The 27,811-nt window shown below is 36.9% G+C and overlaps 1 protein-coding gene across 2 annotated transcripts; it reads right to left on the bottom strand.

Annotated features, from left to right (window-relative positions):
• Window positions 1-499: 499 nt before the first annotated feature.
• On the bottom strand, window positions 500-9,070 carry LOC109053553. Of its 2 annotated transcripts, XM_042756893.1 has the most exons (7): window positions 8,720-9,070; window positions 7,592-7,628; window positions 3,294-3,511; window positions 2,816-2,903; window positions 2,213-2,711; window positions 1,759-1,918; window positions 500-840 (listed from the first exon to the last, which is right to left on the bottom strand). In XM_042756893.1, coding segments are annotated over exons 2-7 (1,107 nt in total). In that variant the 5' UTR covers window positions 7,594-7,628; window positions 8,720-9,070; the 3' UTR covers window positions 500-700. The 2 variants fall into 2 exon arrangements, with proteins under 2 accessions (XP_042612827.1, XP_042612828.1); XM_042756894.1 differs by lacking the exon at window positions 3,294-3,511.
• Between the last annotated feature and the right edge of the window lie 18,741 nt (window positions 9,071-27,811).

Raw genomic sequence — 27,811 nt, 5'->3', positions numbered from 1 at the left:
CTAGACGGGACTCAAGTGGGCAACATGCACAAGACCCAGCTCGGTCCCAGCTGTCAATATTTGTATGTGGGGCCCATGTTGGTTTGAAATGGGCTGAAAAATGGGCTCTGTATGGGATTTTCTGTGGGTTCAATAATGGCCCCATGCCAACTGCCCACATGGATTTCATATAGAATGGCACTTATAAACAGGTGGGCACCTTACTGGGCAACATGCATAAGACCCATCGTGGTCCCAGCTTTAGGTTTTTTTTTGGGTACTACAAGGTTACTACATGGGCTGAAATATGGGCTGGAAGTGGGTTTGTCCACGGGTTCCATGTTGGCCCCAGCAACTTACTCATTTAGGTTTTATGCAGGATTTCACAGGGCTGTAGGTGGGGCCCAACTAGGAATCATATGCATGTGGCCCAACTAGAGATCATCTGGGTTCCATCTAAATGAGAAGCAATACCACACAAACAAGTTTTAAAGCATTAGAGAACACAGTGAGACTGAAATATGTTCAAAATCCAGCTTTATTTAACTAACTATCATGTCATGTTTATGTCACAATGGCACAAAACTATTTTAGAACCAGCCATGAGTGTTTGGGAAAGCTGCCAACCCAACAAATTTGAGAACACGATCGTCAGAAAAAATACAAGAACTAGAACAGCTAGATGCAGCAACTATTAACCTTATAACCTTTCCTGTAAAATTTAAACTGTCGCCATCTTTTGGTGTATTCTTGATGCCCTTTGTCCTCCTCTGTCTCTTGCTCCAGTGAACCATTTTGACAGTGCCCTCTCAGCTTCTTGCTGGTTGACCTTTGATGTCAGGGGGTTGTTCTTAAGAGCCTCTGCAAAAACAAATGAATTTTTTAATACAAACTAATTAATATTACAAATAGAGTCTGATCAATTTGCTGTGGATCAGTAGCGGCAGATAATCACATTCTGGATGACTCAATTCAGTAGTTATTAAATTTGGCGGATCTCACAAACTTTAGAACTGCAGTCATGTCATCAAAAGTGTAGAATTATTACGAGGTCACAAGAAATATATACACATTTGGTGTGTATGTTCTAAAGAAATGCTATGTGGAGGAACATTGTCTAATGGATTTAAAGCAACAAACCTGATTTGATTTGTGTCTGCTCTCTGTCTAAGGCAGTCCAAACTCACAGCAGAAAGTGACAGTGAAATTTAGCTTGTGTGATTACCTGCACCTGTCTTTCTATTTAAAAAAAAAAAAATTGTCTAAAAGTTTAATGTACTGCACTATTTAAATAAAATAGATTTTCGGACTATTATTTTCATATGCCGGGCTTTACAGGATTAAGTAGGCACGTGGGGAGGAAACTGGAAGGAATGGAATTCAGGCATTCTGTCTGCAGATTTTAAAATGAAATTGGTAACACTTTACAATAACATTCTATTTTTTGTTAGTTAATTACCTTTGTAACAATGACAAATACTTCTAAAGCATTTATTAATCTTAGTTCATGTTAATTTCAACATTTACTAATACATAACCAAAATAAAACATTTTAGCTGTTAATATAGCTTAATGGACCTGAGCTAATATGAATTAACAATGGTTGGTTGTGTTTTCATTAACTAATGTTAACAAAGAATAATACTGTAACAAAAGCATTGCTCACTGTTAGCTGATGGTAGTTAATGCATTAACCAATGTAAACTTATTGTAAAGTGTCACCATCAAATTTAAGATCATTATTAACAACTGAAGTTTTTACTTAATTAATTTACTTACCATACACAACGTTGAAAATACGCAAATCTTTAAACTTTTTTTTCCCATGACGGCCAAACAAATTGTACTCCAATGCCAGCTCATTTGAAAAGATGTATTTCGTCAATCTTCTCGTTGCGTCATCTATACTTGTGCCGCCCACATCTGCCACCATGGCAACCTAAGGATGAGAGCCAAAGATAGAAAACAAAAGTTTACATAAACTGCAAAAACAATAAGCTAAGATTAATAAAATCAATTCCTGAAAGTATATGGAAAATTAGTTGCAATAGATATTTTTATATCAAATGGTACTTTGCAATCTATGTACAAATACTTACTGAAATTTAAACTTTATTTTAAAATTTTAAATTTAAACTTTATTAGACTTAAAAAGGTATAGCAATAAAAAAAAGAAACTACAACAATTTATCAATTAAAATAAATATGTAGGCCTTACAACATGTAAACTTACAACAGCAGACATGACACTACGATCCCCCAGCTTCTGATCAAGAGCCTCAAGGTCAGCCTGGGTTTTCAGAGGTAAGACCACTCCTTCAGGAACCTCTACCATTGATCCATCTTGCTTTTTCAGCAGGACATTCAACATCTTTCCATGAACACGTTGTGTCTCCTTCACTTCTTCTAAAACTGTTAGAATTTTAGTGAACATGGCTTCACAAGTTGGGCTGGCAACTCCTCGGGCTGGGGGCCTGGACAATCCTAGGGCCGTCGGGCTGGTAACCGTAGCTGGGGAGCTGGCAACTCCTCGGGCTGTGGGGCTGGTAATTGTAGCTGTGGGGCTGGTGCCTCGTTGGGCAGTGGGGTTTTGGAAGTGATTGCTCACTTCTCTCACTGCTGGCCAAAGGAGTTGGTTTGGTGGAGTGGGTGGAAGCTCCTCTGAAGAATCTGAATTCTCACTTGATTGCAGCTGGGTGCTCAGTTGACTCTGGAGGATTTTTGCACTTGGCCTAGAGAAGTTAACACAAACATATAAAACACACTTCACCTACTACCTTCATATTATTTCTAGAGGGCATGGAATTCGACCTGCATTGCTCCAAATAACACCTACCTTTTTTTTCTTGAGATATTTTCTGTGTCTGTCAAGTCTGATGAATACTCAGCTTGGTGCAGTTTAACCCTAGCTTCGGCATAAGATGCTGTAAAACACAATGATACACAAAAGGAGTGAGGCAAATTTTGAAATTCACATTAGCGTTTAGTACCACGAATGCAACATTTGTTCCAGAATATATGCAAATAACTATAAATCAGATTTCACATCTTATTTGCAAAGTGTTATTGTGGTTTTCTTTCCTATCCATCAAGAGCACATCTGATTTAATTAATAAACTGTGTCAAGCCTGGTGTGATCCTGTAGGAGTGAAAACCTATAGTTATATCAGCCCTTTATGTATTACTTTGGAAAACAAAGATGTAAAGAAATGAACACAAACATAAAGAGTTCAAGGGTCAAATAACTAATTAACGGAAGCAAAGTATAGCAGTATTTATTCTACTATATTTAATAAAGGAGGAAAATCAGTTACCTGCATTTCCCATTACACGCACATTACACGCTATCCAGTTGCTGGCTGGTGGTGTGTGCTCTTTTACAGCCTTCGTTACATTGGATAGTGAGACTGGTGGCCACCAGCATACTTTTCTCTCTGTGCCCTTGAACCACTCGAATGGAATTATGTCCATTTTCTTGCAGCCATCAGAGTCAACCTCATCCACAAACTCCACAACACTGAACGAGGACACCCTGCAGAGTTCAATAAATCATGTACTGTGTAGCTGAGGCAAAGCCACAAACATATTATTAAGAGGCAATAAAAGCAGCGGTTTAGTGAAGTCTGTCACTGGAGCACTGGAAAGCTGACCAGACAGTTTTGATAGCAAACAGACTCCAAGAGATGTAGAATCAAGGGGGTAGTTGAAAAAACATGTCCCTGTCTGAAAAAGTTCATACACCACATGTGTTCCTCCAGTCACAGTGGAATGCACAATGTTCCGCACAATCCCAACTCTTCCCTCAAGTTCAAAACAATTGGTACCAATGGAGCTTGAGATCATTGTGTCTTTGTGTTTGAACATTTTGTATTGAACATACTGATGCAGCGGAAATTCTGTCAGCATTGGTCCAAATTCATGAGGCTGTGTCAGTTTAACATTTTCAGGCATTTCTTCGGACATGTGAGCAAATAAATGCCTTTCATAAACACGCCTGACAATTTGTTGCACAGGATTCTGTGGTCTTCTCACCATTTTTTTTCAACTGTCCCAAATAATTCTCAAATGGAAAACATGAAACTGAATCCAGAGGGCCATACTTTTTAGCATCATCTGCTAAATGTAAAAGACTGTGTGTATTGTTAACCAGAAATTTTTTCCCATATATCTTCTCAAAGTTGGTAACAAAACATCTTAATAATTTTTGGGCATACCCATAGAATTCTCTACACATAGGAGACAAAAGTATTCTCATAGCAGATGACAACACAAGAAAGTACTTTTTGTACTGTTGACGTGGTAATCTTTGAAAAAGCACAACAGGCCCTGTATATAATAAAAACTGCCTGAATTCTGTAGCCTTCCATTGGCTGTACTCAGTCAAAGAACGTGGCTTTCTGGAGAAGCTTCGAGGTAAGCTTGGTCTACACAGTTTCAAGTGATCAGAGATAGCAGATAGAGTAGAAGACGAAACCCGACACTGCAATGGTCCCTTGAACCACAGAGCAATTAATTTACGGACAATGCCCAAGCAAACTAAATGCATATAGTCCAAAGAAAAACTGGAAACCATGCCAATGCCTAGGCCCTGGAGAGGTGATTTAGAGTGGTGGTGCTCTTCATCAAACATTTGATCAAACTGAGTGTCTGTTCTTAGGCTTGAATCCATGTCAGGAAACACAACTTTACCATCAAGATAAACGCCATACTGCGTGCAACGCTCACAAGAACTGTAGCCACCATGACCTTTGACACATTTTAAAAAGGCTCTTGCTGGAGTGTCACAGATAAACGCATCTGGCAGTGGTACATTGTAGTGTTTACCATTAAAAGTTACACCAACTCTTGTGACACTTTTTAAATCTTCTATAAAATCATGCATGTAGTCATTTACTGATTCAGGTTTACAGGGACCTGCATAGACACCAATTATAAACACATTTGCTTTTGGTAATTAAACTATCTGACCTAATATAGGCCACAACTGCATATTAGAGCTCCTAGAAAGAGGTAATCCATCAACATTCACACGAACAGTCAATGTATCTGTTGTCAGTTCACTCTCGCTTGTAATTTTCAATTCTGAAATTATTGCACTTGTAAGGCCAAAATGATAGTAACTACCCTGACCCATCTTTTTCACATCACATTCTTTCACTGTACTGAGGAGAGTTCTGGGATCCTTCGGTAAATCTAAACCTAGCTCCAAAAGTATACCTAATAGTTCTGAAAGTGCAGAATGAGATACATTTCGGTTAGCTGCCCATTCAGCCAGTTTCCTTTTTGCATCATTATGGGGTTCCTCTTCAGGATTATCAGAGCAAGAATCTTCATCAGGATCACTTTCCATGTACAAGTCATCAACTTCAGTATCAACATCAAAATCCAGATTTACAGTTTCATCAGCATTGTCCTCAATATTTTTGCACTGCCTGGTCCACAGCCTGATCTGCCTGCTCCATAGCCTCCATTGCAATACTCATTAAATGCTGCTGCACTCTGACTTTGATTCTCCTCCTCCTCGTCCGTGAATTGCCATTAAGGTAATCCATTTCACTACAACACACAGAAACCAGGGGCAGAAAGCGATATGTACTGTATGCTGCGTCCTCCAGAGGTCGCATTTGAAGGCTGATTATGTCATCAGGGATGTCTTATTTAAGAAAAGCAAACTTAATAAAAATGTATTGTTATTTTTAGTGAGGTGTCAAATATTATAACTTCTTAATTTGCAATCTAAGGGTTACTTTTCTTAAGAGATCATCTCGATGACTTATGCAGCCTTCAAATAAGACCTCCCGAGGATGCAACTATTGGAACAGTTAAGTCGAGTCATCATATACCTATTATATTTAGTTTTGAGATCAAAATATGCATAATGGAAGAGAGTTTAGAATTTCAGCATTTAATTCTTGATATTTATATGCGTAGGAGTAACACAAGTTTAATAGACAAACATAAACACAAGATAATCCAAAAACATTGGTAACAGCTACAAAGCGAAGGCGGGGAACAATGACAGGAATACACAAACAGCAACAACAACTGAAGCACAGAGGTTTAAATAGACTGGTTAACAAGGGGCTGATGAGGGACAGGTGTTGGTGATTGATGTCAGGGACCGTGACAGTTGTAGAATGCAGTTTGTTGTTGCTAAACTGCATGACGTGCTTGATACTAAACAGTGTTATTAAAAGCGTATTAAGCCAAGAAAGAGATACTGTTCCCTAGGCAGCCTCCTGTCCACGTGTTCCGAGATAACCGTATACAGCAGAGTTATTTTACATTTGATTACTTTATTAATTTTCTGTTGTAGGCTACTGTATGTAGGTAATACCACTGTTTGTACATCTTCCTGAAAAACCTAAAACACTATTTATTTAGGGCGTTCACACATGGCGTCTTTTTTGACAAGTAAAAGTTGACAGGGGTGCTTTTTTAGTAAAAAAAAAGCTGGCACCAATTGATTCCAAATAGCAGCCAAGGGTGTCTTTTGTCGTTATAACAACAGCTGCTACAGTAGCCTATGCCCGCCAAGTTCCGGTAAAAGGGAGGTAACATTCTTTCAACAACACTTTAACAAAAAGACAACTTTTGCTGAGCGAACGATAATGTTAGCTAACGTTAGCAGATAGTTTTGTTAACGACAAGTAGTAGATGATACACTTATCTTTACATTAAGGATCTGTCCAATCTGTGCCCACACAGCGTCTTTATGGTGTATATTATCGTAGAGTTTTGTGCTCATGTAATATAACTCCTCGTGCTACGACACTTGTACAATAAGTCCATCTACCAGCACCTTCACCATTTTTTCTTGTTGTTATGGAAACGACAGGTCTCGCTAAGATGCTCTGAGCTGCAGAAAAAGACGCTGGCGGTGGCATTTGAAAACAAGGTTTACTTAATAGAATATTATAATGTAAAAAAAAAAAAAAAAAAAGACACTGACAGCTTCAAAAAAGATGCCAAGTGTGAACACACCCTAAATTTGAATTTTTGTTTTGTTGTATTTTTGTTTGTTTCTTTGTTCTTATTGTATTGGTGACTGTTTACTTATTTATTTATTTTTTTTTTTGTAATTGTGAAATTTCACTAACATTTAAAATTACTCATATCATAAAATAAGACTATAATCACCCACCTATAATCATGCTAAATAATCATGATTTCAATACTGACCAAAATAATCGTGATTATGATTTTTGCCATTATCAAGAATCTTAATCAAGCCCTAGTAGGAGTTAAACTACATTAAAACACAGCACTTTTTGTATTATAGTATTTTGTATAAAGTCAATTTAGCTAAACTATTGGGACATCTGACTACAATGTTTTTGATAGCTTGGTGAGTTTTTGAAATCTATGTGAGTACTGTTACATGTATTGCTTAATAAGTTGTGAAGACTGAATTAACTGTTAAAAAGCATAAGCCAACATCAAATAGTGGGGGGAAAATTGAGCAATTCTAAAGTTGAGAGAAGATGAAAAATCAATGAGGTATTGTAAAAACATTGGCCATAACCGATATAACAATTTCTAATAAATACAAAGTATATCCTTAGTGAAACTATATTTGCATATAGAAAAATAATAAATTCAAATTACTTACATGGTATATAGAAGAACACCTGCCAGCTATTCAGTATCTGAAAAAAATTAAAATAAAAGTATGATGATGCTCGTAGTAGAAAAGGCTGTTATTCTAATGTTTGATTAGAGGTTATGGTTGCCACCTTCAATGTAGCAAAATAAGGGTCACCCATTCATGCCGGTCAAAAAGAAAAAAGAATAATAAATAGAATAAGAAGCTAACTGATTATTGCAACACATGACAACTTGACAGCTCAACAATAAAACATGAGAACAATGTGAAGTGTACTTAATATTATCATTTGATTTCTATAGAACTCTATCAGGGTATGTCTGTGTGTCTTAAACAGTCATTCTTTTTGGAACTTTTTATCACTTTTTAAACAATTCTGGATGGGGTGAATTTTGAATCTTTAATTATTTTAATTTAATCAGGACTAAATATAATTAAGTGTCCCACTTTTAACTATAAATTAACTCTTTTAAAAAAACTTTTAAATGCAATATATTGTGTATGACAGGATTAGCTTATGATCATAAATTATTAAACATTATTTATAATATTAATAACATTCTAATAATAAAACATTTAAAATCTTTATACCAACCGATATAAAAATATATTTATAATATCAATTAATAATCTGTCTAATAATGTCTAAAAGTAACAGGTTAGGGCTCTGATAACGTATGAAATATTATATTAATAAGTAATAATATACTGGGATTTTTGACAAACTTCGGAGTTCGCCTTACAGACGCATTGACAACTTTGTATTTGGATTGCTTCCTCTTCTGTTTAACGAGCGGACATGAGCTCAAAGTGTTTAAAAAATGCGCGGGTTTACGGCGCATCGAGCTCCAGACACTGATATTCTGCTGATAAACAAACATTTGTTTGTTTAAACTTCGAACTATTTGACCTTACTGTTTCTATGCCCCATTAGATGACTTCAATGTATTTTTATTTTTATTTTACATTTCACGAATTCCAATGTCGAATTGTTAAATTAATTATAGCAAACTGACCACTTCCCCCTCTTATCAGCTAAATGAACTTTTCTATGAAATGTGTTATATTCTATGGAATTATACAGTTTATTAAAACACATTTACAACATCATCATATAATCAAAGATGTACTCACCGCAGTAACCTGCAGCTCAATCCTAGACCGCCAACAGATTGCAAAATGGCGCCATTGGCTAGTGATGGGTCGATCATGAACGATTCGTTCATTGCGTCTGACACGTGACAAAAGAAAGACTCGGAAGTCAAAGTAATCATTCATGTTTCTCATAAATTATCTTTGGCTGCATTGTATGATTTCCTAATTCAGAATATGATTAAGATTGCGAAGGTGGATGTGTTTGGGGAATTTGGATGTTAAAAATATAACATTTAACGCGACTCAAATGAACGAAATGACTAAAAGATTCGTTCATTTTGATGAACGAGATCGAACAAGAGAGTCAGTAAAATGATCCGGACTCCGTTTTTTATATTTCTTTCTTTCTTTTTTTTTAAATAGCTACATACATTTATAACACTTTTCATTACATAACTTTTGCATAAAATTGCAAATATATATATATATATATTTAACGCTGCAGTGAGGGTTTCTAGCTTTAGGCACACACACAAAATTGTAAGAAAATCACACAAAACAAAAAAGTTTCTGCTGCTCTTATCCGTACTACAGAGATTGAAATTATATCCATTATTATTATTATTGTTAATAATATGATTATATTTTAACATAAATTTAGATTTTTGAAGTGGTGTTTTAATCAAAATATCATACAATGCTAAAATAATAACAAAATAATCACTAGAAATAATAATGATTCAAAGGTTATGTATTTCTTGAATTGATTCAACATACATATTTTGTAAAAAAAAAAAAAAACCTTTTCAACTGTTTTGTTATAGGCCTATTAAACGTTACATTGTGTTAACGTTAAAACAACAACTGACATTATTTCAACCATATTTCAACTTTGAGGGTCAGTTATGTGCCAACTATGACTGTAAAGGAAAGTCTGTACTGTTGGCCTCAAAACAAAACTCAACACAAAACAAAATATGCTAAATAAATGACATTGCACTTTTTTCTGTACTCCTAATGCTGCAAATATGATTTCTGAATTTACAATGGATTTTCTCTTCAAACCATGAATTTCCATTCTATCTTTCTTTACATGGGCTATTTCATCATCTTAACTGATGTGCCCCTTTCAATAATCAAAACCCTAACCACCCCAATTTTCAAAATCTCTAGAATTACATTGTCACTCACTGACTGACCAGAAAACTCTGGAGTGTCTCCATTGAATATAAGGGCATATGGCTGTTGTTAGGGGTTTGACTTCTTCTACCCATCTCTAAGCTATTATAATTCCATTATTTTGATAGATAATTACCCGTTCTTCATATTTTACAGTGACCACTTTCTGGATATTTTGAACCATTTGTATAGATTTTAAAATAACTATATGGAGATAAGCATTTTGCAGTAACTCACAAAGTCAGACCACTAAAAGTTGACACTTAGAATATGTTATGCCAATGATTAGGGTTGGAACTAATGTCTGCTGAACACCCACACTCCAGGACTGGATTTGAAGAGCCATGGCCTGTACCCACATACACTATATTGGGACACCCCTCCAAATCATTGAATTTGGGTGTTTCAATCACTTCCATGGCCACAGTTGTATAAAATCAAGCACCTAGGCATGCAGACTGCTTCTACAAACATTTGTAAAAGAATAGGTCGCTCTCAGGAGCTCAGTGAATTCAAGCGTGGTACCAGATTTCCACCTGTGTAATAAGTCAATTTGTGAAATTTCCTCACTACTTAATATTCCACGGTCAACTGTTAGTGGTATTATAACAAAGATTATAAATTATAAATGTACTGTATATAATTGTTTTAATGATTGTACAGATTTATATACAAGTGTACAGTTTATTATGTAATCTACAGATGGACAATTTATATTTATTACATAATTCATTATATTCACAATGATACTTGTATGTATTTTCCAATTCATAACTCATATAGAGATTACCTATGTGGGTACTACCTTGGGCCCATGTATGCAATCTATATGGGACTGATTGTGTTTACCAATGTCTGACCCATATGGTTTATCAAAGTGGGCCCTATATGTTTTTCCCATTCATAACCAATATATAGATTACCTATGTGGGTATTACCTTGGGACCATGTAGGCAGCCTATATGGGACTGTTTGTGTTTGCCCATGTTTGACCCATATGGTTTGGTTAAGCGGGCCCCAAATGTATTTACCCATTCAGAACCCATCTAGAGATTACCTATCTGGGTACTACCTTGGGCTCATGTAGGAAACCTATATGGGACTGATTGTGTTTGCCCATGTCTGACCCATATGGTTTATTAAAGTAGGACCCCATATTTATTTCCCCATTCATAGTCCATAAAGAGATTACCCATGTGGGTACTACCTTGGGCCCATGTATACCACCTATATGGAACTGATTGTGTTTGCCCATGCTGACCCATATGGGTTATCAAAGTAGGCCCCAGTATTTATTTCCCAATTCATAGTCCATCTAGAGATTACCTATGTGGGTACGACCTTGGGCCCATGTAGGCAGCCATATGGGACTGATTGTGTTTGCCAATGTCTGACCCATAAGGTTTATCAAAGTGGGCCCTATTTGATTTCCCCATTCATAACCCATATAGAGATTACCTATGTGGGTACTACATTGGGCCCATGTAGGCAGCCTATATGGGACTGTTTTTGTTTGCCCATGTCTGACCCATATGGTTTGGCCAAGAGGGCCCCATATGTATTTACCCATTCAGAACCCATCTAGAGATTACCTATGTGGGTACTACCTTGGGCTCATGTAGGAAGCCTATATGGGACTAATTGTGTTTGCCAATGTCTGACCCATAAGGTTTATCAAAGTGGGCCCCGTATGTTTTCCCATTCGTAACCCATTTAGAGATTTCCTGTGCGGGTACTACCTTGGGCCCATGTAGGCAGCCTATATGGGACTGATTGTGTTTGCCCATGTCTTACCCATATGGTTTGGTCAAGCGGGCCCCATGTGTTTTTCCCATTCATTACTCATTTAGAGATTACCTGTGTGAGAACTTCCTTGGGCTCATGTAGGCAGCCTATATGGGACCAGTTGTATTTGCCCATGTCTGACCCATATGATTTATCAAAGTATGCCCCATATGTTTTTCCCATTAATAACCCATATAGAGATTACCTATGTGGATTCTAACTTGGGCCCATGTAGGCAGCCTATATGGGACTGATTGTGTTTGCCCATGTATGACCCATATGGTTTGGCCAAGCGGGCCCCATATGTATTTACCTACTCAGATCCCATCTAGAGATTACCTATGTGGGTACCACCTTGGGCTCATGTAGGCAGCCTATATGGGACCAGTTGTGTTTGCCCATGTCTGACCCAAATGGTTTATCAAAGTGGGCCCCATATGTCTTCCCATTCATAACCCATATAGAGATTACCTATGTGGGGACTACCTTGGGCCCATGTAGGCAGCCTATATGGGACTGATTGTGGTTTGCCAATGTCTGACCCATAAGGTTTATCAAAGTGGGCCCTATTTGTTTTCCCCATTCATAGCCCATATAGAGATTTCCTTTGCGGGTACTACCTTGGGCCCATGTAGGCAGCCTATATATGGGCCCCATTTGTGTTTCCCATTCTGAGCCCATGCACTCATTTCCCATTAGTGACCCAAATAGGACCGACATAGGTAGCCCACCTGTTTTTGCCCATGTGGGACCTACTTAGCTGACCCAAGTGGGCCCCAGAAAAGATGCCCATTTTGGGACCATGCCCACTTGATACCCGTGTAGCCCAGGCATAAACCCATGTGGGGGCCCCACCTGTGGCATCCTAGGTGTATATGTTACTGGGATTGGTGTAAGTTTTATAATTGAAGTTTTTATAGTTTGAAAACTTAAAGGGTTAGTTCACCCAAAAATGAAAATTAGGCTGCATTTTACTCACCCCTGTGGCATCCTAGGTGTATATGACTTTCTTCTTTCAGACAAATCCAGTCTGAGTTATATAAAAAAAATTGTCTTTGACCTTTCAAGCTGTTTCATGGCACTCAGCGGATGTTGCAACAGTCCAAACGAAGTTAAATAAAAAAAGCCATCCATTAAAAAAAAAAATGTCTCCACAGCTCCGAGGGGTGAACAAAGGCCTCCTGTGTCGAATTTGTAAGTATGCAAAACCACTTCTAGCTTGGGTTGTAAAAATGGAAGCAGTTCCATGACATGAGTTTGGCATTTTCCCATTGAGTGACCCAAAAAGATCAGGACCGACATTTGTCTGAAAGTAGAAAGTCCACCTGATTTGGGGCAAGTAAAAGCCCATGTTTTCTTTTTTGGGTGACTAACTTTACTTAGCTTGTATACCTCAAGTGGGCATTTCCATACTTTTGGATTTTATTTTGCACTAGCATAGTATTGCAATTATTCATCTTAGGATAATTACAATTGCACCTAAAATTTGCAATATATACATACAGGGATAAGTTTATAACTGATGGTTGTTTAGACCCCATTGTATTTTCACCCCAAAATAAAAATTCTGTTAATTATTTACTCACCCTCATGTTGCATCAAACCTATATAGACCTTATGTAGCTCCAACCCTTTCCATTCGTTGTCTTCTGTTTTTATTTCCACAGCATGAAGGTAAGGTCATAAAAAATTAATGAATGAAACGCTCGTAAAAAAAAAAAAAAAAAAACAACAACAACAAAAAAAAAAACCCATCCGATTCGAACATTACAATGCTCATGATATCTTTTGTTAACTCTATAATTAGTAAATCCACGTCACCAGCTGATTACTCTTCAACAGCGTGGCTATAGAGCTACCGCGAAAACGGAAGTTCAAAGACAGAATTCTAAAGACGGCTGCAAGCTTGTCTCTCCCTGCATACGTACATCATGAAGACGTCTATTTGACATCTGCATTTACTGTATATCTGCAAGAAGTATTTTTTTTTTGTGTTTGCTCATCTGCAATATGTCTATAAGATGTTTCCTGTCAGATGTCAAATAGATGTTTAGAAAATGTCTTTAAGACGTATATGATGTAGAATGCAAGTAAAACTGACATCTTAAAGACATCTAGCACATGTTTGTTCACAGCAGATGCTTTCAGACGGAGCGATCTTTCACAGATGTACATGTGCTATCTGGGCTGGCGCATACGGTTTATATGACTTGCTTTCTTCTGTGAATCATAAAAAGATACTTTGAGAATTATATCTCTTTGTTTTTTTTCCCCCATACAGTGTAAGCCAATTGGCTCCAATGTTGTTTGGTTCCCAAAGTTTTTGAAATATCTTCTTTTGGGTCATACAGTTTTGGAATGACACGAGTAAGAAAATGATGAGAGATTTTTAATTTTTGGGTGGACTATCCCTTTATATGAGTACGTTATGAATTTTCATTTTATGTAAGGGTTAAATAATGAATTATGTCTTTCTATCCTCCATAGCCAACATTTTAGCAACTTATTTCTGATGAAAACACCATATCATGTCATCTGGGCAACATGCATCAGATTCAGACTTTGTAAAATAATAGTCGTAAATGTAGCTAAACTTTTTAGTTTTGTTCATGGGGTGCATGTGAAACCCTTTGATGAAATATAACGAGAAATACAGCATCGGGTTAGTTGGATTCCCAGGGATCAAGTTTTTCTCCTGATTGTTTTATTCACAGCGGCTGAACCAGCCCGCGGTATAAAGACTCACCCTCACCGTAGCGCCCTATTGATCCTCCCCTAAATGATTCCTCTGCTCCTCTCCGAAAGCTTTCGGGCTTATTAATGAAAGCGAGGTCGTCGGCGTTATGTATGCCAGCTCACCCGGGGTATTTGCATTATGGATGTATGTGTAGTATTTACTTACCCCAATTAGACGGCCCATTCCATGCGCTAAAGGAGCCATTTTGGATTTTCATTTGAAAACAAACTGCATCAATCATTCACATTTTGCATTTTGCAAAGGACGGTAATTAGTCCCAATGAAACTCTATGATTGCCTGTTTGAGGCTGAGGTAATGCTCGGTTGTTCTGTCGATGGCAGTCCTCTGCTGAATGTGAGGCGGCGCTGCCCTCTATTGGTCGCAATTAGGAACTGCTGTTATTATTTTTCTGTGCTGGCTTGAAATAGCTGTTTTTTGACTATTCAAATAATAACTCTATCAATAATAATTCTCCTCTCTCTCTATAAAATGTGTGTCTACAGAAAGTCCTTTTACAGCACCAGTCATTGGATCAGATGCTATATCCTGGTGTTTTGATTGTGCGGAATTATTACCATACTTACACCATGGTATTTACATTGCAACTTCCAGAGAATATCATACTACTGTGTTGCATATCTAAAAACACATTAATACCATTGCATCGTCTTCAAAATGTGCTACTTTTTTTTATTAAGATTGAAGTATAATAGTCATATTTTATTGGTCAAAATGCACCTAAATCCCAAAATAGCACACAGAATAAAAACGTTCCTCCCCATTTCTGCAGAAATTCATTCTGAGCAGTGAACGGAAATCCGTTGTTGAGATATTGACTGTAAGTGAGATGCTGCCATCTACTGGTTCAGAGGAGACTTACAGCTGCAGATGGTTGAGGGGAAAAGTAGTGCTCAACAACCTCACTGACCCTCTACTGGATGAAAAGTTTTTCAGAGAACATGCAGTCATTGATAATGCCTTGGAGAGCATGATCCTTTGAGGAAGCCAAGGTATTTTTATTCAAAGAGAGCTTTTTGAAGAGCCATTTGCGAATGAAAGGCTCTACTGGGAGTGAAAGGTTCACTGAAGTGTATTTTTCAGCCATATCTAAAGATTCAGAGAGTTAAAAGAGATCTCTACTGCTCTCCGTGACAGAGTGAATACATTGTTATATGTAATACAAAATACAATTCTTTTCTAAATAGCTGCTGTCGCCTCAAAAACTCAAACCTTTTAAAAATACATCCTACACCACAAAACACTGCAACTTTCAAATAATTCCATCCATAAATCCATAATGTGGCTGTGTATAAATCCATAAATGTGTGCCAAAAAGTAATACTTGTTAAGAAAGTTTGTTCCTCTTATTTTGAGGGTTACTTATTTTGAGTTGTACTGCTTACTCAACACTGCCATCTGCTGGTCAGAACTTGTGACTGAACCCTGAAATTGCTTATTTTTTTCTGTTTAAATACTGTTTTGCATTAATATTGTTTTTATAAAACAAAATATAATAATTTAATATAATAATATAATTATAATATAATATTTTTTATTTTTTGCTACATTAATGAGAGACAATCTTGCATTATGAAAATTGTGGAAGAAAATGAGATTTTAATCATATTTAATTGTAATATATAGAGACAGAGATAGAAGAGAGAGAGAGAGAGAGAGATAGTAATTTTTACATCTCAGTAGTAGATACATATTTCAACATTGCCCTCTGCTGATCAGACTAATGTTGCATAGAGAAACTTATGCTGAAACAGAAAGAAAAGTATTAAAATCTTATATCAAACTGGATAACTTACGATAAAATGTATTTCTTTATTACTGTGATTAGTTTAAGCAAGTAAATTAAATCTCACATGAATGCAAATACACGGAGGAATACACGGAGCGCATTAGTGGTAAATCAGTTTTGCTTCCTGTAGATGCAGACGTTCGTCCTCCAGCTGTAATTACTCTTACCCAGTACAGAGCATAAAGAGAGCTGCTAACAAAAACAAAATCCGTTCTGTGGGCCGCTCATGCAGCAGTAAATCTGCCCGTGTGCACAGCGCAGTCTCTCGTCGGGCTCAGGCTCTATTATAAGTAAAGCAGACGATGGCAGGATTCAGTTTTTACACTTCTTCTGTCGTCATCACTTCATTCAGGGCGAGTCATCAGTCTCAAAACCCACCTTGTTTCATGCTTTCTATTTTTTCAACACACTGAAGTTATTCCTTACCATAGCTCGTTTCATGTGATCAAAAAATTCTCAAAAAATTATTTTACTGTGAGTAAAATATAGCCAAAGATGTATATTGCTTTTAAATGAAAAACATTTTCTATTCCCCAAATGTCTTAAAGTCCCAACCATGATGCCTGGAGTCCAGGTCGTGTTTTGCCCATGTCTTACCAAATGGTTTTATCAAAGTGGGCCCCATATGTCTTCCCCAGTCATACCCATATAGAGATTACCTATGTGGGGACTAACCTTGGGCCCATGTAGGCGCCTATATGGGACTGATTGTGGTTTGCCATTGTCTGACCCCATAAGGTTTATCAAAAAGTGGGCCCCGTAAAATGTTTTTCCCATTCGTAACCCCTTTAGAGATTTCCTTTGCGGGTACTACCTTGGGCCCATGTAGGCAGCCTATATGGGACTGATTGTGTTTGCCAATGTCTAACCCATTTGATAACCCAAATGGCCCGCCATTTGTGTTTGCCCCATTCTGGGCCATGCACTCATTTCCCATTAGTGACCCAAATAGGACCGACATAGGTAGCCCACCTGTTTTTGCCCATGTGGGACCTACTTAGCTGACCCAAGTGGGCCCCAGAAAAGATGCCCATTTTGGGACCATGCCCACTTGATACCCGTGTAGCCCAGGCATAAACCATGTGGGGCCCACATATACATGTTGGCTGGGATTTTACTGGGATTGGTGTAAGTTTTATAATTGAAGTTTTTATAGTTTGAAAACTTAAAGGGTTAGTTTACCCAAAAATGAAAATTAGGCTGCATTTTTAACTCACCCCTGTGGGGCATTCTAGGTGTATATGCTTTTCTTCTTTTCAGACAAATCCAGTCTGAGTTATATAAAAAAAATTGTCTTTGACCTTTCAAGCTGTTTCATGGCACTCAGCGGATGTTGCATGCATCAGTCCAAAAGAAGTTAAATAAAAAGCGTCCATCCATTAAAAAAAAAAATGTCTCACACAGCTCCGAGGGGTGAACAAAGGCCTCCTGTGTCGAATTGATGTTTTTGTAAGAAAAATATCCATATTCAAAACTAAATAATCACTTTAATCTAGCTTGTGCTCATTGTTGTAAATGGAAGCAGTTCCAGGCAGATGACGTATGAGTTTGGCTTTTTATTTAACTTCTTTTGGACTTATGCATGCAACACCCGCTGAGTGACATTAAACAGCTTGAAAGATCAAAGACAATTTTTAATATAACTCTGACTGGATTTGTCTGAAAGAAGAAAGTCATATACACCTACGATGCCTCTGGGGCAAGTAAAAGCAGCCTAATTTTCTTTTTTGGGTGAACTAACGCTTTAAAGGAGCTTTAACGTTATTGTATACAGAATCTCATTTTGGATAGAAATGGCATTTCTCATACTTTTGGATTTTATTTTGCACTAGCATAGTATTGCAATTAATTAATCTTAGGATAATTACAATTGCACCTAAAATTTGCAATATATACATACAGGGATAAGTTTATACTGATGGTTGTTTAGACCCCATTGTATTTTCACCCCAAAATAAAAATTCTGTTAATTATTTACTCACCCTCATGTTGCATCAAACCTATATAGACCTTATGTAGCCCCAACCCTTTCCCATTCGTTGTCGTCTTCTTTTTTTATTTCCACAGCATGAAGGTAAGGTCATAAAAAATTTATGAATTAAACGCTCGTAAAAAAAAAAAAAAAACCCAACAACAACAAAAAAAAAACCCCCATCCATTCGAACATTACAATGCTCATGATATCTTTTTGTTAACTCTATAATTAGTAAATCCACGTCACCAGCTGATTACTCTTCAACAGCGTGGCTATAGAGCTACCGCGAAAACGGAAGTTCAAAGACAGAATTCTAAAGACGGCTGCAAGCTTGTCTCTCCCTGCATACATACATCACGAAGACGTCTATTTGACATCTGCATTTACTGTATATCTGCAAGAAGTATTTTTTTTTTGTGTGTTTGCTCATCTGCAATATGTCTATAAGATGTTTCCTGTCAGATGTCAAATAGATGTTTAGAAAATGTCTTTAAGACGTATATGATGTAGAATGCAAGTAAAACTGACATCTTAAAGACATCTAGCACATGTTTTGTTCACAGCAGATGCTTTCAGACGGAGCGATCTTTCACAGATGTACATGGTGCTATCTGGGCTGGTGGCGCATACGGTTTATATGACTTGCTTTCTGGCTTCTGTGAATCATAAAAAGATACTTTGAGAATTATATCTCTTTTTGTTTTTTTTCCTTTTTTTTTTTGTTGTTTCCCATACGGTGTAAGCCAATTGGCTCCAATGTTGTTTGGTTCCCAAAGTTTTTGAAATATCTTCTTTTGGGTCATACAGTTTTGGAATGACACGAGTAAGAAAATGATGAGAGATTTTTAATTTTTGGGTGGACTATCCCTTTATATGAGTACGTTATGAATTTTCATTTTATGTAAGGGTTAAATAATGAATTATGTCTTTCTATCCTCCATAGCCAACATTTTAGCAACTTATTTCTGATGAAAACACCATATCATGTCATCTGGGCAAATGCAATCAGATTCAGACTTTGAAAAAATAATAGTCGTAAATGTAGCTAAACTTTTTAGTTTTGTTCATGGGGGTGCATGTGAAACCCTTTTGATGAAATATAACGAGAAATACAGCATCGGGTTAGTTGGATTTTCCCAGGGATCAAGTTTTTCTCCTGATGTTTTATTCACAGCGGCTGACACCAGCCAGTCCCGCGGTGTATAAAGACTCACCCTCACCGTAGCGCCCTATTGATCCTCCCCTAAATGATTCCTCTGCTCCTCTCCGAAAGCTTTCGGGCTTATTAATGAAAGCGAGGTCATCGGCGTTATGTATTCCAGCTCACCCGGGGTATTTGCATTATGGATGTATGTGTATTTACTTACCCCAATTAGACGCTCCATGCGCTAAAGGAGCCATTTTGGATTTTCATTTGAAAACAAACTGCATCAATCATTCACATTTTGCTTTTTGAAGAAGAACTGTAATTAGTCCCAATGAAACTCTATGATTGCCTGTTTAAGGTTGAGGTAAAGCTCGGGTGGTCTGTCGATGGCAGTCCTCTGCTGAATGTGAGGCGGCGCTGCCCTCTATTGGTCGCAATTAGGAACTGCTGTTATTATTTTTCTGTGGCTGCTTGAAATAGCTGTTTTGACTATTCAAATAATAACTCTATCAATAATAATTCTCTCTCTCTCTATAAATGTGATACAGAAAGTCCTTTTACAGCACCAGTCATTGTATCAGATGCTAATATCCTGGTGTTTTGATTGTGCGGAATTATTACCATACTTACACCATGGTATTTACATTGCAACTTCCAGAGAATATCATACTACTGTGTTGCATATCTAAAAACACATTAATACCATTGCATCGTCTTCAAAATGTGCTACTTTTTTTTATTAAGATTGAAGTATAATAGTCATATTTTATTGGTCAAAATGCACCTAAATCCCAAAATAGCACACAGAATAAAACGTTCCTCCCCATTTCTGCAGAAATTCATTCTGAGCAGTGAACGGAAATCCTTTGTTGAGATATTGACTGTAAGTGAGATGCTGCCATCTACTGGTTCAGAGGAGACTTACAGCTGCAGATGGTTGAGGGGAAAAGTAGTGCTCAACAACCTCACTGACCCTTTAATACTGGATGACTGACTGAAAATTTTTTCAGAGAACACGCAGTCATTGATAATGCCTTGGAGAGCATGATCCTTTGAGGAACCCAAGGTATTTTTATTCAAAGAGAGCTTTTTTTGAAGAGCCATTTGCAAATGAAAAGGCTCTACTGGGAGTGAAAGGTTCACTGAAGTGTATTTTTCAGCCATATCTAAAGATTCAGAGAGTTAAAAGAGATCTCTACTGCTCTCCATGACAGAGTGAATACATTGTTATATGTCTGACAAGATAATGATTCTCTTTGACTATTCTTATTTAAAACTACAATGCAATTCTTTTCTAAATAGCTGCTGTCGCCTCAAACACTGGCACTTTTTAATAATGCATCCTACACCACAGAGGTGTCAGGGTTCATTTGGTGCTGTGCATAAATCCATAATGTGTGCCAAAAAGTAATACTTGTTAAGAAAGTTTGTTCCTCTAATTTTGAGGGTTACTTATTTTGAGTTGTACTGCTTACTCAACACTACAAACTGATAGTCAGTATAAATAAAACAAAAAAAAAAAATCTTATTTTTTTTCTGTTTAAATACTGTTTTGCATAAAACAAAATATAATAATTTAATATAATAATATAATTATAATATAATATATATATATTTTTTTTGCTACATTAATGAGAGACTATCTTGCATTATGAAAACTGGGAAAGAAAATTAGCTTTTAAACATATTTTAATTGTAATATATAGAGACACACACACAGAGAGAGAAAGTAATTTTAACATCTCAGTAGTAGATACAAATTTCACCATTGCCCTCTGCTGATCAGATTAATGTTGCATAGAGAAACTTATGCTGAAACAGAAAGAAAAGTATTAAAATCAAACTGGAATAACTTACGATAAATGTATTTTCTTTATTACTGTGATTAGTTTAAGCAAGTAAATTAAATCTCACATGAATGCAAATACACGGAGGAATACACGGAGCGCATTAGTGGTAAATCAGTTTTGCTTCCTGTAGATGCAGACGTACGTCCTCCAGCTGTAATTACTCTTACCCAGTACAGAGCAGTAAAGAGAGATGCTAACAAAACAAAATCCGTTCTGTGGGCCGCTCATGCAGCAGTAAATCTGCCCGTGTGCACAGCGCAGTCTCTCGTCGGGCTCTGGCTCTATTATCAGAAAGCAGACGAGGCAGGATTCAGTTTTACACTTCTTCTGCCTCATCACTTCATTCAGGGCGAGTCATCAGTCTCAAACCCACCTTGTTTCATGCTTTCTATTTTCAAACACTGAAGTTATTCCTTAACATAGCTCGTTCATGTGATCAAAAAATTCTCAAAAAATTATTTTACTGTGAGTAAAATATAGCCAAAGATGTATATTGCTTTTAAATGAAAAACATTTTCTATCCCCAAATGTCTTAAAAGTCCCAAACCATGATGCCTGGAGTCCAGGTCATCAGGGTCTTACCCTCTACTTTTAAAGATTCTGTGAAAAGAAAAAGGTGACCCTGCTCTTTGTCTCTAAATGAAGAAGAAAGGCTTTGTGTAGTGCAAACTATAAAACAGCTCTTGATAAGCTAACAAGCCTCATGATTACCCCGCTCACCTCATGAGTAATGGCTGCTGTTTGCCTGGTCTTGCATGCATTAACCTTCAGCCCACATCAGCTGTTAATTGATTCAGGCTCTCTGGAACCGTTTCAGCCGCTCTGAAGGAGGGATGCAGCTGATTGATTGTGAGGACAGAGCTGGTGTAATGTGGGCTCCTCGGGGAATATCGGTTGTGATGGCACGCACTTTCATGTCAAGCACTCCATAATATAATTTTCCTGAGTATTTCGCAATATTACTATTTTTATTGTATTTTTATCAAATAAATGTTGCTTTGGTGACACAGTAACTTCTTGAAGTTAAAAGAATAGTTCACTTCCAGAATAAACATTTCCTGATAATTTACTCACCCCCATGTCATCCAAGATGTTCATGTCTTTCTTTCTTCACTTGCAAAGAAATGAAAAAGTTTTTGAGGAAAACATTCCAGGATTTCCAGGACTTCAATGGGAACCAAGGGGTTGAAGGTCCAAATTGTAGTTTCAGTGCAGCTTCAAATGGCTCTACACGATCCCAGCCCAGAAATAAGGGTCTTATCTAGCGAAATAATCGGTCAAAAAAATACAATTAATATACTGTTAATCACAAATGCTCATCTTGCACTAGCTCCGTGATGCGCATCCCATCCACAGATTCACACATCACGTAATCCAGTTGGAAAGGTCACGCGTGGTTTGTTCTTTGTCTGTGTACTCCGGTTCAAAAAGGTAGAGTGGGGCAAAAAACTCTTCAAAATCGTCTGACATCGTTGGTTTACCTTTTTTTTGTAAAGGGCGTTGGACTTTCTTTGCACATTCGCTTTGTAAACACTGGGTTGGTACTTCTGCCTACATTTGTGGTTAAAAAGTACATAATTTAATTTAATTTTGCTTTAAAGAAAATGGCCATTTCGTTTGATAAGATATTCCTCGGCTGGGATCGTGTAGAGCCTTTGAAGCTGCACTAAAACAGCAGTTTGGACCTTCAGCCCACTGGTTCACATTGAAGTCCATTATATGGAGAAAAATCCTGGAATGTTTTCCTAAAAAACCTTAATTTCTTTGCAACTGAAGAAAGAAAGTCATCAACAACCTGGATGACATAGGGGTGAGTAAATTATCTGGAAATTTTTAATCTGGAAGAGAACTAATCCTTAAATGTTTTGTTTTTAATCCTCTTTTGAAATGTTTACAGACAGGATAGAACATTGTAGAATGATTCAAATCAAATCATACCACAAAACATTGCAGAATTCATCTAATCCATTGCTTGTTTGTGCTGTTGGTTTTCTACCAGAAATGATGTCACTTCCTGCAGCAGGTAGTGAGGGTGATTTTTGAGAACATAGCAAACACCTGTAAGTTGATTATCAATACAATGCAATTTTTAAATTTATTTATTTATTTATTTATTTTTTTGCATGGTAGAAATAGTATATATAGTGTAGGCATATCTATTTTTTTTATCTGGTTAAAACAGTCTGTAATAAGATCACAGGGTGTAGGTCAATATACGTTTGGTGAAACCTCATATATATATTTTACAGCTCAGATGATGGACTGTAAAATGGACTGAGGTGCGAGCAGAGGAAGAGATTGAAGTGGAGACGCTGGATTTCCATTCGCTCTTTGTGTGTGTGTGTGTGTGTGTGTGTTGGCAATTGAGTGTCTCTAAATCACTATTGTGGACAAGGTCAGCTAAAGAAAAACTTAACGGCTTTTGTAGGGAGGCCACAGCTCACTGCTGTTGCACTTATTGCTTCCAGCCTTTACATCTAAAATACAGTAGGTGACGTCCTGCCAAAAAACACTGAAGGGTTTCACGGTCATAATTCAGTTTACGACTTATTTCCTTCACTCATACATCCTCATATTATAGATATTCTATTTTGATGGTTTTTGAAGGGTTTTGGGCCAACTGTTGTTGTGAAATATTTCTAGATCGTATATGTAAATTACGATATGCTGTTTTATTCTCTGTTGACCATTTTAACAAATGTGTTACGGTTTATATTTTTATCCTCCTCGTGGGCAGGTCTTATCTAAAAGTTGCTGTATTACTTGCAAATGACATTATAATGGCAATGTGGCATCTATGGTAACAAAGTAGGCCGCAGGGTCCTTGGCTTCCTCATAAAAGTAATTACATGGTAGGAGTAATCATTAAAGTTTCATCAAAGCAGGGCTTCATCAGCTGCTAATGTAAGCTCATTTACTTTTTCCACATATTTTCAAGTTATCAATACATGAAGAAAGGTCTTACAGCATGATGCAGCACTGTCTAAAGGATCTAAATGGCATTTGAAGGTGTTGATGTCCATCTCCATTTATTTCACTTGATCAAAGAAACAAGCTGAAATTCACCTAAACTGATTTTTATCACACTTCAGCAAGCAGATGTAAGCATGTGGTTTAGTGTTTATCCAGAAAGCACAGAACATTCTCCTAACATTAGTACATGATTCCTGTTTGGTTAGTTTTTGTGTGTATGTGCAGAGAGTTTTTTGAAAGACAGAATGATAAGTATGTATACGGAACATTCTCTAGTGGTTATCTAATATTCCCAGAATCAAGCTATGAGCAGCACTTTGTCATTTAAATGCTGTATGTCTGCATGTATGTATGTGCATGGATGACTTAAAATACTATTCCATAGTTAAAAGCTCATCCAAAATGAACACTTATGTGGTATTTTGCGATGTACACACACGTTTGTGTGTGAACAGGTGTGTATGGACAGGTGTGTGTGGGCGGTGCTGTTTGATGCCCGTGTGGAGCTTGATAGACATGCTTGAGTAACACAGACAGCTATATGAGAGCATGCTGGGAATACAAAAGACAGTGTTATGCTGACCTTAAAGTAGGCAAGATTTTGAAAGAAGTCTTCGATCACAAAAGCTGCATTTATTTATTTATCTATTTTGAATTTTGAAAGTAAACAGCATTTATTTGAAATCAAAATCTTTTAGCATTACAAAAGTCCTTACTGTCACATTTGATCAATATAATGCATCTTTGCTGAGAAAATGTTAAAATAATAAATCGTACTAACCCCAAACTTTTAAAATGGTAGTGTTGTTGCTGGTAGTTTTATTTATTTATTCATTTTACTGATAATATCACATATCAGCTTATTAGAATAATTTCTGAAGGATCATGTGACACTGAAGGCTGGAGTAATGGGTGCTAAAAAAAACAGTTTTGTATGCCAGAAATGAATTAAAATTTAAAATATACTAAAAGAGAACACATTTGTTTTAAATAGTAATAATATATCACAATATTCCTGTTTTTACTGTAATTGCAGCCTAGGTGAGCATAGGAGACTTCTTTCAAAAATATTGTACTGACTCCAAACTTAACATTGTTAGAAAATTAAAATATTGCAACCAAAATCACATCGCAATTACGAAGTAGGAAGTTCCCAGAAGGACTGTAAAGAGCATTACTGTTTGAGCCTCTCTCACGTCAGGGAAGCTGTTACTCGCCTGACAAGAGCTGCCTTAATGGAACGCTTGCCACTTGTTAGCTTGAATTGACTTTCTCTCTTATACACTCTCTCTCTCTCTCTCTCTCTCTCTCTCTCTCTCCCTCTCTCTCTCTCTCACACACACACACACACACACACACACACACACACACACACACACACACACACACACTCAGTTGCCGTGGCTGCAGGACTCAGCCATCCACTTTTGATTTATCTGCTGTTTTCAGATCAACAGAAGCTTCTCCCTGGTGCCTCTGTGTCCAGAGGAGTAGCAGTGTGCCGATATCTTTCTGACACCTGGCCATGCCGTTTAGCGACAACTCTCATCTTCTGTGTCCAAATTGGATTTCAGCTGGAGCTGTGTCTAGAGAGCTGCTCGGCTGGTGTGGTAGTAAATATTCTGGAGTGACTGAGTGGGATTTCTTGACTCATCTTCTTCTGGCTTTAAAGTAGCAGAGTGCAGTTTATAGCGACACCTCTGAAAGGTTCAGGAGAGGCTGGAAATACAGCTGGATGTGATGTGAAACTGCGTGTGGATCTTTCTCTCTGAAGTCGTACTGGAATGAGGGCAGGGCTGGTGTTACCCATCACCCTCCTGCTGCTGGGGGTCTGGACTGCGATCGGGCTAAGCTGGGATGGGGACAAGCCAGGGCGAAAAAAGGGTGGGTGGAGATGGAAAGGGGACAGGTCTCGTAAGTAACCGTCCTGCTCTTAATCACTTCCTTTTTTGTCCTCAACACATTTTGCCCTCTTTTTGCAGGATTTGTCATGTTGTTTTACTCTTCTTGCAGTGCAGTGGTTTTCTCATCTGTTGAATGTCTTCAGTTGATTTCTCATCATAGGTTTTTTTTTTTGTGTGTGTGTGTCTTCTGTTATTGAATCCAAAATACATTTTAAAATCCCTGAATTGATTTAATTGAAAATGTGTTTCCCCTAGAATTTAATTAAAATTTTAAATAAAATAAATAAACATTTGCATCATTTGTACGTTTATAGAACTTGACAGAGTACACTGTAAAAATGATTTTTCGAAGCTATAAATAAAATATAATTTTATAAAATAAAATAAAAATAGAATTAGAGTACTTTTTTACAAGAAAAAACTATTTCAGTCTTTCTACTTTAAAATTTTATGTTTAAATCATTGTGTTACTTGCTATTTCTTTATAATTAATAGTAAAATAAACTTTTAAAGATGTTTTATGCTCACTGGCTGCATTAATTTGATCAAAAATACAGAATAACAGCAATATTGTGAAATATTATTACATCTTAAAGTTTTCTATTTGAATATATTTCAAAATATATTTTATTCCTGTGATGCAAAGTTAATTTGTTAGCATCATTACTCCTGTCTTCAGTGCCACATGATCCTTCAGAAATAATTCTAATATACTGATGATATGCTTAAGTAATATTTCTTCTCATTATCAATACATACCGTGATACATTTTGTATATATTTTCAGGATTATATATAATTTCAGGAACATTCAGGACTATTTGATGAATATAACATGTAAAAGAAATAAAAATCTTTTGTAACAATGTAAATGTATTTACTGTCACTTTTGATCATTTTAATGTGGCCCCTTTGAATAAAAGTATTTATTTATTTAATTCCACTGGATAAATCAGTTCCGCCCCAACATTTCTTTTTAATCTGAATACTCTGAATATTCTGTTACTCAAAAATGACATATTATGCAAGTAAAATGGGTTGTGAATGGCAATTCACTCTGACTGTATTCAGCTTTACACTCCTCATTGAATGTTTTATGACAGATCATCAGTACAGAACCAAACAGAGCAGTCTGTTGTCTATAGTTCTCCTCCTGCTCTTGTCAGTGATCAGTGATGAGCAGCGTGTGAGAGCCCAGTAAAAGCATACACACTTAAGATGTCCATTAGTGATGTTTAGATGCAAGTGCAGGGCATAGAAGGCCTGTACTTATCATCAGAACTCTATCAGCTCTTAGGATTGTCAGTAGACTCTTTGTGGTGACTGATTGACTGCCAAAAAGTGTGTTTGGTGATTGCTGATCTGACTCTCATCCTCTTCTAGAGATATCCAGGCAGATAGCATTTTAATATTAAAAGTTGTTAACTTATTGCATGCATAAATATTCAGTTATTTTAGTGTCTCATTCAACAGAATTACACATATTGGTCCTGTTATGCATTCGTGCATCAACCAAATAATCTACTATCCTCAGGCATCATAAATAAATCACTTGCTACTTACTGTATGTATCAATCAATTTTGATTTGAGTTGTTTGAGTTTCAGCATTTGGGTTCCATGTGGTTTCAAACTTACGACCATCTGTTTCTTGACCTTTTCTCTCTGTGAACTATGATGGTGTGAAAGCAGAGTCAGGTGCACACTGAAGATAAGCTGAAAAAATGAAGCGTCAGTTTTATTTAGTTATATTTGGTTTACTTAGAGTATCATATG

The sequence above is a fragment of the Cyprinus carpio genome, chromosome A5 (assembly GCF_018340385.1).
Source record: "Cyprinus carpio isolate SPL01 chromosome A5, ASM1834038v1, whole genome shotgun sequence".
Lineage (NCBI taxonomy): Eukaryota > Metazoa > Chordata > Actinopteri > Cypriniformes > Cyprinidae > Cyprinus > Cyprinus carpio.
The sequence above is the reverse complement of the archived record's forward strand: the minus strand, read 5'-3'. Positions and strand labels throughout refer to the sequence as shown.